Source organism: Physeter macrocephalus, chromosome 13, assembly GCF_002837175.3.
Source record: "Physeter macrocephalus isolate SW-GA chromosome 13, ASM283717v5, whole genome shotgun sequence".
Lineage (NCBI taxonomy): Eukaryota > Metazoa > Chordata > Mammalia > Artiodactyla > Physeteridae > Physeter > Physeter macrocephalus.
In genome coordinates this window covers 1264102-1279405 of record NC_041226.1, presented here as the reverse complement: position 1 = coordinate 1279405, position 15304 = coordinate 1264102, and the positions used below count along the sequence as shown (strand labels likewise).

The following is a 15304-nucleotide window of genomic DNA, read 5'->3' as shown; positions in this document are numbered from 1 at the left end:
GGCTCTAGAGCACAGGCTCAGTAGTTGTGGCGCACGGGCTTAGTTGCTCCGCGGCATGTGGGATCTTCCCGGACCAGGCCTCGAACCCGTGTTCCCTGCATTGGCAGGCGGATTCTTAACCACTGCGCCACCAGGGAAGCCCCGCTACAAGTGCTTTGAGCGCCTCTCCTTCCTACCTGGTCCTTGCTATCCCTGTGGCTTTGGGTAAGTTGCTAATCCGTCTTACTCTCTCGGTTTTTGCATCTCTGACACATGGCTGGCGGCACTCATTTCTCGGGGTGATTGTGGTGGACAGGACGGGGCTTAGATGCAGGGCCCTCTGTCCACACATTCACTCCACAGGCCTTCCTGCTGCTCACGTCTTTACAAATCTGCCGACAGCCTGTACGTGCGACTCTCCGACGGGTGCTAATGGCATTTTCTAAGAGCATCGTTTTAAAGTGGGACCACTGCTAGGGAGAGAGTTTGGCTGGAGGATTTCCTAGTGGAGCTCCGGCAGGTATTGATGAAGCTTGTTGCCTTTGGAACTCTTAACTCTGTAGCGGCCCAGATGTTTGAAATTCCTGGTCCAGGGCAGAGCCTCCCATTGCAGGGACCTGTCCCGAGGTGGGTCAAAATAGCTGTTTTCTCAGAGAAGACAATCGTGGGCCTCCGAGCACGTGTGTGGTTATTGTCTGGAGTTGAGTCTGCTGCCTGTGGGCACGTGAGCAGCTGGAGGAAACAGCCTCCCTGTAACGAGCAGCACCCCTGCAGTGGTGTCACGCGTGTCCGTGGAGGGTGGAGAGGACACGGGTTCTGACCCGCAGCTGGAGTTGACACACACGCACCGTCTCTAGAAGCCCGTCTCGATAGAGCCGAGAGAAGGAAACAGATATTTTTAAACAGCAGCCAAAGAAGAGGTGAGAGGAAGTAAGGGGGGGTCGTGGGTCCCAACACCAGAGAACCTGGTGGTTACTTGGCTGCGTTTCTGGAAGATCATCAGGCCCCCATCGCTCTGAGGTGCCACCGTGAACATGTTGGTGTCTGCTGTGATTTTTTAAAAATGTACAAAATGAGGTCATATCGTATGTGCTGTTGGGTTTGTTTGCTCTGACTCGTGTTGGAGGCTGTTCATACCTGGGAGTGATGGCCACAGCGCTGGTGGCAGGGGCTGCGCTGTAGGGTGACTGGCTGGAGGCCGGGCTCACTGCTGCCCACGTCCGGGCTTGGCTTCTCGGGGGAGGGGAGACCCTCAGCTCTGTGAGGTGTGGCGGTGCCGAAGGGCCGTGTCCTGGCTCCCTTGACCCTCTGCCTCACTCCTGTGCTGCCCGTCTGCCCCTCGCTGTGCTGCAGTCTCTGGTCAGAGCTTCGGGGCCAGGGTCCCCAGGGGAGGGCCGGGCCGGGTGGGACCCTGGGTCCTCATCCTCTCCTGCCCGGTGGGCTCACAGCTTGCGCCTGGGCGTTTCACCCCCTCCCTCTGGCTTCTCCATTGCAAAACGTCCCGAGGTCCCTTCTCCACTGTGACTGTCGCGTCAGAGCACGGATGGAAAATGATGAGAGTGATTTGGCGGCTGACGCACCAGGTATGAGCCGAAGCCCCGTGTATGTTTTTGTGACTCACTTTTTGTGCTTGGCTTGTTTTACTTTACCGTATATCGTAAGCATTGCCCCGTGTCATTTTATTCTCTGACACACTGTCTAAAAAAACAAAGTGTCATATTCCAGTGAATTGATGATAGACCTTGGTCTATTCTGGGGCACCCAGGTTGTTTGAACGTTGTCACCCGCAAGCGACAGCCAGTGGGTAGGACCCTCATTAACTCTTTCACTGCTGGACGGGACCCGCTGGGCCACAGGAGGAGCTGTTTGAGGCAGGAGCAGGTGCAGAGGGGGTGGTGACTCGGCGCCTCTAGAGCCTCCAGGGTGGAGACCATGCAGGGACAGCGCTCTTCCTGTCCCCTGTGCGCTCACGCGATGGGGCCGCCAGGGCAGGAGGGCTGGGCTTTTGCACGTCTGTTCCTTTGTTCGTTCACCGCTTTCCGAGCGCCCAAGCAGTTCCTGTCTGCCAAGCCGTGGACACAGACGTGAGCAGGAGGCAGCTTCCGGCCCCGAGAACTTCAGGACAAGCAGGCGGGATTGTGGAGGAGGAACACAGGCCGTGCGTGGGGCAGGCAGCACTGGCGCTGGTTTTCCTGTCAAATATGCTTGTGATGACTGATGATGATGTAATATTTCAAACGTTTATAGAAGTAGAGAGAATGATGTAACATTTCCCACCTTGTTCCAGAGACCTTTGGGAGAAACGCTGTGCCACATGGAGCAGCTTCTCTGTGCCTCCGTCCTGGGCTCCTCATTCTCATTCGTGTTCGGTGCTGTTGCTTCAGATGCGTTCTGTAACCAATCTGTGGTATTGTTTTACACGTTTTTTAAAACGCCTCTATAATATGATTTTGCAGCTTCCTTTTTCCGTCTGCATCATGTTTCTGAGGTTTATCGACGTTGATGGACGAGGTTTCCGTTCATTGTCATTGCTGTCGTTTCACCGCCACTTACGTCTCCATTATCCCACTAATGGATGTTTAGATCGTTTCCAGTTTTCCATTCTCGACAGAAGTGCAGCAGGTGTTCTCCTGTGTGTCTTCTTGTGAACGTGTGGGGACTTTCTCCGGAAGTGGGGTTTGTGGGTCACAGGATGTGAGCATCCCTGACTTTACCAGATGCTGTCACAGTGTGGTTTACAGGTCAGCATCTCGTCCTCAGCCTCTGCGGGACGGTCTTCCCTGTCCTAGCCAACACTTGGTGGTGTCGGGGTTTTTTTGTTTGTTTGTTTTGTTTTTTTTGCGGTACGCGGGCCTCTCACTGTCGTGGCCTCTCCCGCTGCGGAGCACAGGCTCCGGACGCGCAGGCTCAGCGGCCGTGGCTCACGGGCCCAGCCGCTCCGCGGCACGTGGGGTCTTCGCGGACCGGGGCACGAACCCGCGTCCCCTGCATCGGCAGGCCGACTGTCAACCACTGCGCCACCAGGGAAGCCCAATGTCAGGTATTTTAAATACTTGTCAATTTAATGAGTGTGAGATGGCCCCTTGTTTTAAAAAATGCAGCCTCTGATTACTGATGATGTTGGACTTCTTTTGACTATTCGGCTTGAGGTGACTTTACCACTGACTGTATGAACTTGGGAAACGATTACTCATTCTGAGCCTCAGTCTCCTGATTTTTTAAAAAATATTTTATTTATTTATTTGGCTTCACCGGGTCTTAGTTGTGGCACGAGGGATCTTCTTTGCCGCGTGCGGGATCTTTAGTTGTGGTATGCGGGATCTAGTTCCCCGACTAGTGATTGAACCCGGACCCCCTGCACTGGGAACTCGGAGTCTTAGCCACTGGGCCAGCAGGGAAGTCCCAGTCTCCTGATTCTGCAAAAATACAAGCACCTACATTTTAGGGCGATTCCAAGACTCGGAGACCTCGTGCACAGCTCCTGCCCTCTCTGTCTCAGTCCCGAGTCCTTCCACCAACAGGGCGCACGAGGCTGCGCCTCCGTTGAAGAGCCCCTCCCAAAGGCTGGTCTGCAGCACGAGAGGAGCTGAGGTCCCCCTGGGCTGCGAGGGCCCTCCCGGGAACCCAGCAGGAGTCCGTGGGGACGTGGACAGTCGGTGCGTCTGCACGGTCACGCCGGCCCCTTAACCTCCCCCATCCCCCTTAGACTGTGCTCTCCACAGCGCAGCCAGGGGACCCTTTTAAAACAGAAGTCGGATCTTGTGCTCCAAATGCTAGGTGGCTTCCTGCCTCGATCAGGGTAGCAGCCAGCGTCCTTGTCCCGGCCTACTCGATGGGCTTTCACACTGGGGGTCAACATCCATGTAAACCCTGAAATCAGTTTAAAGGATTTCAAGCATGTTTTCAAGAAAATATTTATTTATTTATTTGGTTGCCCCGGGTCTTAGTTGCTGCACGCGCGTGGGATCTAGTTCCCCGACCAGGGATCGAAGCCAGGCCCCCTGCATTGGGAGCGTGGAGTCTTACCCACTGGACCACCAGGGAAGTCCCGGTTTAAAGGATTTCAGAACCACGGGGTGGAGTCGGCCAGAAGGGTGCCTGCATAGTAGCTATGTGCCTGTGTGCCGAGCTCCCCAATATGTGTCCATTTCAAGGTTACACTGAAACTTTTTCTTTCCTTTTTTTTCTTTTTAATAGATTGTTTTTTGTTTGGGGTTCTTTTTTTGTTTGGTTGGTTTTGTTTTTGTCCGCATGAGGCTTGCGCGATCTGAGTTCTCCAACCAGGGATTGAACCCGGGCTACGGCAGTGAAAGCCTGGAATCCTAACCACTAGACCACCAGGGAACTCCCTAACTTTTTCTGAAAATTACATAAAAACTAGCTTGGAAATTTGTCTTCAGTACCATATTTCATAATTAAACATTTTTGTAAATTTCACTGTATCTTTCAAGGGTGTAGAAGTAGCAGAAGACTATCTTCTTTCTTAAATGAGCCCATAGCTTTCTAGATCGCCCCATTTACTTGATAACATTTTAAAAAACAACCACAGAGAAGAGAGCTCCCTGAAATCTGCATCTAGACGTCCCTTCCCTTTGCTGCCTGTGGGCTGACACTCCCCAGGAAAGTGGGACGGAGGCCGTTGCAGAGGGCTACAGGGCACGCAGGAAAAGAGCAGCTACTAATTTAAAGCGCAGAAAGGAGCTCGAAGGTCTGTGACTAAGGATGCTTGGTGGGGAGGCCCATGTGCTGTCTGTGGGTGAGACGTCTGAATGGCAGAAGTTGACGGTGGCCCTTGTCTGCACGGGAAGAGTCTCCCCACACACTCAGGCCACTGAATTTCCGGAGCCAAGGCTGGCTCGTAGCCGATGAAGAACTCTGTTCTTCCAGAATCACGCTGAGCCCCTGGCGCTTGAGCTCTGCTGGCCGGTCCGTCTCCCGGCGTACTGACGCCCCGTCGCGGCGCAGGTCTGGCCTTCGTGGCTCCGTCCTGTGTCCGCAGGCACCATGCGGCAGGCAGCCCCCGTCCCCGTCCCCTGGGCCCAGGGCCCCGCTGCTCACGCACTGCACTGCCACCTCCTGCTTCGTCGTCCGGCATCGTGCGCTGAAACAGAAACCGAATCCTTTCCTTCGTGAAAACCTTGTACCCCTGACGACAGAGTTCCCAACAAGAGTGCGAGCCAGAGCTCCCCGTTAAGCCCCTCCTTGATTCCCCTCCTGGCCCCGGAGGACAGTGGCCGGAGGCCCTTGGTCCTGCCTTCTCGCCGGTGTCTTCTCTCTACCCTGTAGGGTCCACGGTGTGGTTCAGAACCAAGTGTGCAGAGCTTGGAGCTGGACAAGCCCTTCCTTCTGGACCCTTGTCCTGACCTCCGATCCTGCCCTGAAGGGAGCCGGGGCCCTGCCCAGCGGGGGAGCGGGAAGGCTGGCCCTGGGCCCCTTCACACCGCGTGCCCCAGTTCAGACCATCCAGTGAGGCTGTGTTGTCCCCAGGCTTTCTCTGCCTGAGACCTTCTCTTCTGAACTCTGCCCACCCCCAGCTCCACCCTCCGTCTGGCATGCTCAGCTCAGGCTTTGAACGCGCCTGTCTCTCTAACTTAGCGTCAGGTTCTTTGTGTTGGGACACCACGGACCTCTACCCACTCGTGTCGCCAGGCCCTCTGGCTGGTGGTGACCAACTCCCCCCCTGGAACCTGTCTTCTGAGGGGCCCGCACCGTCCACCCCTGTGCTCTCTGCCACGGGGTCCTTGCTCCTCCCAGAACTCAGAATGCCAGGGCTCGTCTCTCCCTGGCAGGGACGGTCTGGCTCCTTCCTTGTTTCCTGGGGCAGAAGAGACTGTCCTAGAGATTTTGTTAAAAGGAGGCACGTGGTTTTGTGTGTGTGCCTATTTATTGGGTGACTTGGGCAAGCCAGGTTTTAGAGGACCTGTCGGCCTCCCTAAAAGCGGGCATGTGCTGGTGAGGGTGCGGTCAGGGGTTTCCTGGCAGAGCACCGGGGGGCGGGGGGTGGGCCATGCTGGGGAGGCCCGGCAGAGCCTGTTCCCTGAGCCCAGCGGCGGGCCCCCTGTGTCCACGGGCAGGTTCATGCCGCTGACCATCCTTAGGAGGCCCTGACCCTGGGCAGCACATGTGCTGTTAAAACTGGTTCCCTACCCTTTCCTGGAACACGGCAAAGTGTTTTTGTATGTTATATTCTCTTTCTCTATGGCTTTTCATTATTGACAAAAATGGGACTGTTTTTTTCAAAAAGAGGTTGGACCTAAGTTATCATAATAGGCATATCCAGGAGTGTAGTGCTCCTTTAAGAACAAATCCCACGAAGATATAAGAATGGTTTTGTAGTTAAATATTAACCCAAGTAAAATACTTATTTAAGGGCCCGTGAAGTTGCAAGAGCATGTAGAAAGCAGTACTTCCTGCTGACTGTGTAGCCAAATTATGATAAATAGAAGCAAAGTAGGTATTTTATTATTGGGCTCATAATAGGACAACTGGAATAACCTGCTGGATAGACTGAAATAAAGACATGTTATTTAGGTTCTCAAACTTCACTAACCACACCAGTAATCGATATTATGATAACATTCTCATTTCCTCTGTGTGTGTGTGTGTGTGTGTGTGTGTGTGTATAAACTCATAGGGGATTTTGGTAGTTTCCCTGGAATGGGTCCCACCTCCGCTCACCCATCTCAATAGTGCCAACAGTAAAATCCTTAATGTTTTAGCAAACATCCCTCGAAATCATGGAACTTTACAGCTGAAGGGAGCTTTGGGATGACCTTGTGAAGTCTTGCCCTCTCATTGGACTCAGCTGTGATCTGGAGGATTTTTGTCATCTGCCTATAATTATGTAGCTGGATGACACTGGCAGCTTTATTATAATGGAACTGGACGTACACATAAGTATTCTCATCATCTTACGCTCTTTAACAAGAAGGAATCGTTGCATATTTCAACACAAAACTGTCAAACTTGTTTTCCTCGTGTTCTAATCAAGCCCTTGTTTGTAGACGACGCTCAGACACATTTTGCACGTCACTGTTTCTTCATGCTGTTTACACTGTTGAAAGCCGCACATTTTGTTCACTGCTGTGTACTCTGTAGAGAAGAATATTAGATGCTTACTGCTTGTCCAGTAAGAGAATTTGGCCATAGCAAGTATTTTTGGGCTGCATTAAGTGTATCCCAGGGAATACATTAATTATAATTAACATAATCATTCTCTCATTGGATTATTTAAGCCCTTTCTACTCCTGCCCCACACCCTTCGGTTTGAGGGGCTGATTTATTGTATTCTATCAAATTCGGACAGACATCTTTATGCAAGTTGATTTTTAAAATAGGATTCTTTTAAATTGGCCTGAGAATTTTAGGAAGTAAAATTATTAAATCAGGGCGCACGTTTAATAACTTTTGGTACTTGTTAACAAATCGTCACCTCAAAGGACCAAAAATATATGACTGTGAACAGTTTCACCAGCCCATTTGCCTTTATAACTATTTTGTTTTGGTGTTAACAATCCAATATAAAACGCTATTTTATTAAAAGTGTTTCTTTGATCCTTGGTAAGGCTGAGCATTTTCCATGCCTGTTTAATTTTAGCCCACATTTCTTCTTCATTCCCTGCCTACAAGTTACTCTAAAAAACGTCTTTTTCCTCGGAAGCGCTCAGTGGGCGCCCTGCCCCGCGGCCTTGCAGTGCGGCCGGGACCTTCAGGGGCCACGCCAGGGCCCAGAGCCGGAGTGGTGCCTCATCTTCTCGTCACCCACTCACAGCTCACATTCAGAGGCCACTTGCGGGCTTTCTTAGCTTCAGTTTTCCCTTCTCATTCTCCGGGAACCGCGCGGGTGCCGGGTGCGCCCGGCTGGCTCGGGACCCACTCGCTCCGCGGGGGCCTGCGTCTCTGGCTCGGGCCGCAGGCAGGCTGGGTCGCCCTTTCCTCCTCCGTCACAGACAGCCACCCGCCCTTCAGGCTCTTGGAAGCACCGGGGAAACGGCAGTGAGGAGCTTGTCAAGCCCTTCCTTCTGGACCCTCGTCCTGACCTCCGATCCCGCCCGGAAGGGAGCCGGGGCCTCCCGGCTCTGGCGCTGCGGGACTCTCAAGCCGGGCAGCTCGGGGTGGGGGGTGGTGGAGCCCAAGGGACAGAGGGAGGGCAGGCGGGAGGGGACGTGGGTCTCGAAGCCGAGGGCGAGGGGGTGGCGCGGGGGCAGCCGTGCAGACCCTGGGCCCCCGCGCGCCCGGCTCCCGAAGGCCGGGGGCAAGCGCGCCGTGCAGCTGGGGCGGAGCTCAGGGGCAGGGTGTGGGCGTTCCCGGGCACCGCTCCTACAGCGGCACGCCTCGCTGCTGGCCTGAGTCACAGAAACGGGGTCCTGCTACCGGGGGGGTGGAGGCAAGACAGGGTTGTGATTCCTGATGGATTTAAAAATGATCCCGAGTTTCCTGCAGTTTGTGGGGTTTTTTAGTATTTATTTATTTACTTATATTTATTTCGGCTGTGCCAGGTCTTAGTTGCGGCATGCGGGATCTTTAGTTGCGGCATGCGTGCGGGATCTAGTTCCCTGACCAGGGATCGAGCCCGGGCCCCCGTGCATTGGGAGTGCGGAGTCTTACCCACTGGACCACCAGGGAAGTCCCTTCCTGCAGTTTTTAAAGCACACCTATACATATATGTCTAGTGGTGTCTCTGAGAGTTAATGCACGGAAACTGCACACTTGCTAAATTTGGTGGAAGGGACAGACAGCAAGGGCGAGACTGCCTGACTGGGTTGTTTAGTAAACCGGAGGGCTCATCGGCGTGGTCGGGTGTGTGACGGGTGTATGGTTAGTTGGTCGGGTGTGCGATTCGAAACAGCCCTGTGAGCACGTCGGTAGCTGTGGTTGCCTCCCGGTGTTTTTGCTGGTTAAGTTCCTCGACTGGAAGCGAAGCGTCAGGAAGGTTGGAACCTGGAGGCTGTGAGGCCAGTACGCAGCAGGGAGTTTGAACACACACACGGCCTGACGTGGTGGGCCCTCAGAGTCGCCGCTCCCTTGACACGTAGCTGGTCTGAAGCGACGCCCACGTGTGGCCGGTCACCCCAGAGAAGCCAAGCCTGCGGTCCCGTCCCAGACGCAGCAGATGGGCTCTGTCCGCAGGGGGCTGGCTCTCCCCCAGCTCGTGCCCTTCCTCTGGCTACCGCTGCCCAGCCTCGCGAGCCGTCCCTTCCCGCTGCTTCCCCGCCAGCCCTTGGCTCGCGGGCGGGGCTCTTCCTGCCTCTTCTCTCCCGAATCCCCGAGGACACAGGCACAGGTCACGGCCGTGTGCACGCTTTGTCCAGCCACCCCGTGGGGCCCGGCCAGGATGGAGTTTAATATTCTGTACACAATCAGTGGATGTGAAGCGCCGGAGTCCTTCCCGTCCCTGGGTTAGCTGGGTGGGCGCAGCCCTGAGCCACAGGAGGGTGCGGCCCCCAGGCTGTCGCAGTCCCAACAGAGGGGCAGACACACAAGCGCGGGGACAGGTCCACTCTGTCGGCCTCGAGAAGCCCCTGGCCCGGCAGGCGGGGAGCGCGGCCCATCCGTCCTCAGGGCCCGGGGCATCTCCTGGGTTTCTGCCGTGGCTCCTTGCTGACCGGCCTCTGTCCCCTGGGGACCTGGGGTCGGCCTGGGGTCCTGCTGCCTGCTCACTGCCTTCTCCTCTCCTGTCCAAGCTACAGCAGTCTCTGTCAGTGCTCTCCCACCCCTCCCCTCCTGTCACCACCCCCTTCCTGCACTGGCAGTTCCCGCCTCCCCGCCCACCCACCCCTCCACCTTCAGAAGACCCCTGTCTGTCCACAGAATCCCCTCTTGCTGCCCCTCCCGGTTCCATGCTTGAAGGCTGGCTCCCGTCTGCCCACAGCTCTGCAGAGCCGACCCAGGGCGCCTGGGCCACAGCCCTCGCAGCCCTCCCCCTCCGGCCTGCGCACCCAACCACGGTGTCTGCAACTCTGCCCCTGGCCCATCCTCTCACGGACCCCCGACCCTGCCTGGAAAGCTCCCGCGACTGCCTTCAGAAAGGGGGCCTGGTCTGTGGTGCCTCCCCGCTGTCCCCTCCCGCCTCCCCGTTCTCCCCCCTCCAGGCTCCTGCTCTGACTGTACCACCTGCTGCCAAGAATACCTTTCCTGCACTGAGCGCTCCGGCTGCCCAAATCCCTGCTGTCCTTGAAGAGCCGGCTGTGCCTCCGTCTGGCCTGTGATCAGTCCCTGGTCCCTCTCCGGCCTCCGGCCCTCTTCCCCGGGTGCTCATCCCCCAGCAGCGCTGGGGCCTGTCCCGGCTGATGTCCTCTCTCACCCTCCGCCGCCCGCAGGGGCACGGGGCGCCGTAAACACTAGACGTGCAGCCCTCCCCTCGGGGCAGGGGTCTCTCCCCCAGGAAGCCTGGGGTGGGGAAGGCCAGTTCTCTGACTTCCACAGGCCAGACGGGAATCTCAGTCCGGTCACAGACGTTTTCTCAGCGGGAGCAGGACGGACGGTCTTCCAGGCCCGTCGTCGCGGTCTGGGGGTCAGTGTGTGTGAGGCTGTCATCGGCCCCTGAGAACACGTCCCCAGTGGTGCTGGCTTGGAGCTGGACGCAGGGCGGGAAGGCATCCTGGAGGCTTCGTGTCGAGGGGACGTGCACCCAGGCCCCCCCTGACGTCTCTGTGTCCACCCCACCCCCAGGAGATGGCGGGCAGGGCCCTCAAGCAGACTGGCAGCCGCAGCATCGAGGCCGCCCTGGAGTTCATCAGTAAGATGGGTTACCTGGAGCCGGGCAAGGAGCAGATCGTGCGGGTCGTCAAGCAGACCTCCCCAGGTGAGCGTGCTGGGGGCTGCGGGCAGGGGCCATCCTGACGGTTGCCCAAGGGCAGGGATGGCGGGTGGCAAATATGACCCTGAGCTGGGTGCTTCCTACTTGCTGGGTTTGTGGACTTGTTTTGCTTATGAAAGATCGGAAAATTCACTGGATATTAAAATGAGGCAACCCCGCAGGTTCTTTCTGCTTTCTCTTGGGCTAGTGGGGGAGTCTTTGAAGGGGAGGCTTACTTCATTGATTCTGAAACACACCGTTTCCCCCTCTGTGGCCTCTGAGAGCAGGCTGCCCAATGGCAGGTGCCTCCAGAGCTGGACACCTTGGGCAGAGGTGTGGGAAAGCCCCCTGGTGCCCCTGGGGAGGGCCAGAGGCCCCAGCACCAGGTGTCCTGCCTTGCTGGCTGTCACTGAATGTTTCTGTTTGCTGGTAGAGCAGATAGGGCCACTTTGGGGACCTGAGGTCCCTGGGTGTAGTAAGGGATTCAGGATATTGAACAAGAGTGTTCCCTGTTTTGTGGGAGACCTTAGATAAGCCCAGTTCACATGCTGAGGGGGAAATTGCACGGGCTTTGTAGCCGTATCTTCTTTGTGACGAGGACACGCGGTTCTGTTTTCTTCTTGACTGAGGAGTTCCCTTAAACAGTGCCTCGCTGGCCACCGTGTCCAGACTCTGAGGGTCCCGGGGTCTGTGTTGCAGCCCATCCCCTCAGTAGGCAGCGCCCGCTCTCTGATGACCCCGCACCGCCTTGCTCGCGGTCTTTCTGATGCATCATCTTAGCCTGAGAACACAGTGTCATTTGCTGTGGCTTCTGCTGGAAGCACAGCTGCAGAGGGTCTGGGCTCGGCCAGGTGCTCCAGGGGGCAGTCCTCGGACAGGCAGGGCACGGCCTTTGGACTGGGAGCCCGGCGCTGCCCACGCAGCCGTCACTGGCATCAGGGGCCTTCCCAGGCCTTCGGCCGCGGAGTAGCCGTGCCGCGGCGTCAGCCTCCTGTTCCCTCCTCTGCAGGAAAGGGCCTGGCGCCAGCCTCTGTGCCGCGGAGGCCGAGCTTCGAAGGAGCAGGTGACCCTTTCCCGCCCTACGCCCAGGTGAGCGGGCCGGCCTTCGAGGGCCCCGCCGCCATGGAGGAGGCGCCCCGCCAGTACCCGGACTTCCTCTTCGCCGCCGTCGGGCCTCACTGCCGTCCGCACCCACCCAAGGGCTACGCCACCGCCGGAGAGGCCACCGGGATGAGCATCCCCGGCCCCGGCGGCCCGGCGCCCCCGCTGCAGGGCCCGCACTACAGGGCCCCCCTGCTGGTGCCCGGGGAGCCCCTGGGCTACGGCGTCCAGCGCAGCCCCTCCTTCCAGAGCAAGACCCCGCCGGAGGTCGGCGGGTACGCGGGCCTGGCCGCCAAGGGCCCGGCCGTGCAGGTGCAGGTGCAGCCCGGCCTCGCGTTCCCGCCCCCGGGCGGCGCCGCCGCGTACGCGCCCCACCCGCACCCCAAGCAGACCCACCCGGTGCACGCGGGGGGCCCCCGGGGCGCCGTGTTCGCTGGCGACAGCCCCCCGCCGGGCCTGGCCACCCCCTCCCGGACCGGCCTCGGCGCCGAGCGGTTCGAGCCGAGCGCGCCCCCCGCGCCGCAGTGGCCGAGCGCCGGCCTGGCCCGGAGGGACTCGCTGCAGAAGCCGGGCCCCAGCAGGACCGGCTCCTTCAACGGCCACCAGGCGGCGGCCGCGCCCTCCCCCAACGCCATCACGGCCGTGACGGCCGCGCACATCCTGCACGCGGTGAAGAGCGTGCGGGTGATGAGGCCCGAGCCCCAGACGGCCGTGGGGCCTTCGCACCCCGCCTGGGTGCCGCCGCCGGGCCCCGCGCTCGAGGGCCTGGAGCCCCAGGACGAGCATCCCGCCGCCCCGGGGGGCGCCGAGGCGCGGGGCCGGCCCCCGCCCTACCCCCGGCACCTGCTGCGGCCGCAGGGCCGCGCCGAGCAGTACGACGTGGACGGCCTGTGCGCGGGGCTGCAGCAGGGCCTCCGGGGCAGCCGGGCCGCCGAGCCCCCCGACGGGAGCCCCAGGAGCCCCAGGGGCGCCAAAGGGGAGAAGGCGGGCAAGGACCGCAAGCAGATCCAGACGTCCCCGGTACCCGTGCGCAGGGGCTGCCGCGACGAGGAGAAGCGCGAGTCGCGCATCAAGAGCTACTCGCCGTCTGCCTTCAAGTTCTTCATGGAGCAGCATGTGGAGAACGTGCTGAAGACCTACCAGCAGAAGGTGGCTCGCAGGCTGCAGCTGGAGCAGGAGATGGCCAAGGTGGGTCGTGGGGTCGCCGCGGGCCCCTTCTTGCTTCTGCCTCACGCACCTCCCCTCCAGGCCGGTGGTCTCCCGGGGAGGGGGGCTGGTGTCGGGGGTCCCAGCTGGAGAGGTCCCGCACGTCGCGTTCCCCTTCCCCCTCACTCTCGGGAGGGGACGGGCTCTGCCTGATGTGCCGGCGCGTAAATGAACACATTGGTTTTTATGGTGTGTCCTTACTCGTGCACAAATCCACCACGTTTTTCTAACTGCTAAGGAAACATTTTGAAAGAGTAGAAAGAAAGTTTGAGGTTTTATACGTTGAAATTGTGGGATTTATAAAGAAAAATATATCTAGTAGTGATTCATCTATTCCTTAAGTCTATAGTTAGCAAATAAGGTTTGAAATATACCCTAGTTGGCACTAAACTGTTAGAAAAGGTAATTATTAATGAAATTATTTCGATTAAAATGCTATGGTCAATTGAAATCACACAGAGCTGGTAACTCCAATTTCTAAAAATAAGATCTGTGCCCTTCCCACTGTCCCGTTTTCGTTGACCTTGTTTGTTTTCCCATTTCCCCCTGAACTATTATTAAATTATTACATTGCTCTTAGAGCTCCAGGAATTTTGTGGTCCCCTTTCCCCCAGATTTTTATTAATATACGTTTCCTGTAGTTTTTAGAGCCTCAGGTCACGTGGAGAAAGAAGTCCCTGTTATTAGGTCTTCCCTTCCGATTCCAGATCTGTGACTCTGTGTGGATGTAAAGAACAAAGAGTTATTTTCTCGCCTGTAGTATCTGGCCCCATTCTTCTGCACCCTGGTTTCCGCGGATCGACTGGGGTGCCCTCCGTTCCGGGGCCTCTTCCCACCCCTCCCCCCTCCACCCCCCCCCCCGGGATCCTCCAGGCTGACCCTCCCCCGTTTCCTCCCGCACAGGCCGGGCTCTGTGAAGCTGAGCAAGAGCAGATGAGGAAGATCCTCTACCAGAAGGAGTCCAACTACAACAGGCTCAAGAGGGCCAAGATGGACAAGTCCATGTTCGTGAAGGTGAAGACCCTGGGCGTCGGCGCCTTCGGGGAGGTGTGCCTGGCCTGCAAGGTGGACACGCATGCCCTGTATGCCATGAAGACGCTGAGGAAGAAGGACGTCCTGAATCGCAACCAGGTGGCCCACGTGAAGGCCGAGAGGGACATCCTGGCGGAAGCGGACAACGAGTGGGTGGTCAAGCTCTACTACTCCTTCCAGGACAAGGACAGCCTGTACTTCGTCATGGACTACATCCCGGGCGGCGACATGATGAGCCTGCTCATCCGCATGGAGGTGTTCCCCGAGCACCTGGCCCGCTTCTACATTGCGGAGCTGACACTGGCCATCGAGAGCGTCCACAAGATGGGCTTCATCCACCGCGACATCAAGCCGGACAACATTCTTATAGATCTCGATGGCCATATCAAGCTGACGGACTTTGGCCTCTGCACTGGGTTCAGGTGGACGCACAACTCCAAATACTACCAGAAAGGTACCGTCTCAGGCCAGGGTGGACGCAGCTGTGCCGCCTCAGGCCTTTCCTTCCCCTCCTGGGGCGCAGCTGTCACGGGGTGACTTTATAATTTGGTGTAACATCCTTTTCTCCCTGAAGAAGTCGTATGACATGTGACGTGTTTTTTTTTTGTAAGTTAGTGGCTTCAGATTCTACTAATATGTTTTTAGGACAGTAGGCCATGGGGTCTCATGGGGCCTTGCTGAGGAGCCATCACTCTGCCCTATTAAAACAAGCCTTAAAAAACAAGCCTCCCGGGCTTCCCTGGTGGCGCAGTGGTTGAGAGTCCGCCTGCCGATGCAGGGGACGCGGGGTCGTGCCCCGGTCCGGGAAGATCCCACGTACCGCAGAGCGGCTGGGCCCGTGAGCCGTGGCCGCTGAGCCTCCGCGTCCGGAGCCTGTGCTCCGCAACGGGAGAGGCCGCAACAGTGAAAGGCCCGCGTACCACAAAAAAAAAAAAAAAAGCCTCCCAGCCTCCCCAGGAGCCCTCTCTCACAGCCACCCTGAATCTACCTGCAGGCGCAGACCTTGCTGTGGATCCAGCTTAACGCCACCTCCTGTGGTCCTGCTACCTGGAAAAGTCAGAAACAGCTGGTCATTATCTTATTTATGGCTTGTACTCTATAGCTCAGGCTTCTTTTTTTTTTTTTTTTTTTTTTTTGCGGTACGCGGGCCTCTCACTGTTGCGGCCTCTCCCGTTGCGGAGCACAAGC

The 15304-nt window shown here is 57.5% G+C and overlaps 1 protein-coding gene across 2 annotated transcripts in view; it reads left to right on the top strand.

The window, feature by feature from the left end:
- The window catches only part of LATS2 (large tumor suppressor kinase 2), a 53381-nt gene that overhangs the window by 29639 nt on the left and 8438 nt on the right, over positions 1–15304 (top strand). For both annotated transcript variants that reach the window (XM_024125948.3, XM_028497329.2), the window contains exons 3-5: positions 10651–10783; positions 11787–13066; positions 13988–14570. In XM_024125948.3, the coding sequence (XP_023981716.1) occupies positions 10651–10783; positions 11787–13066; positions 13988–14570 (1996 nt within the window). The remainder of the gene's footprint in view (positions 1–10650; positions 10784–11786; positions 13067–13987; positions 14571–15304) is intronic.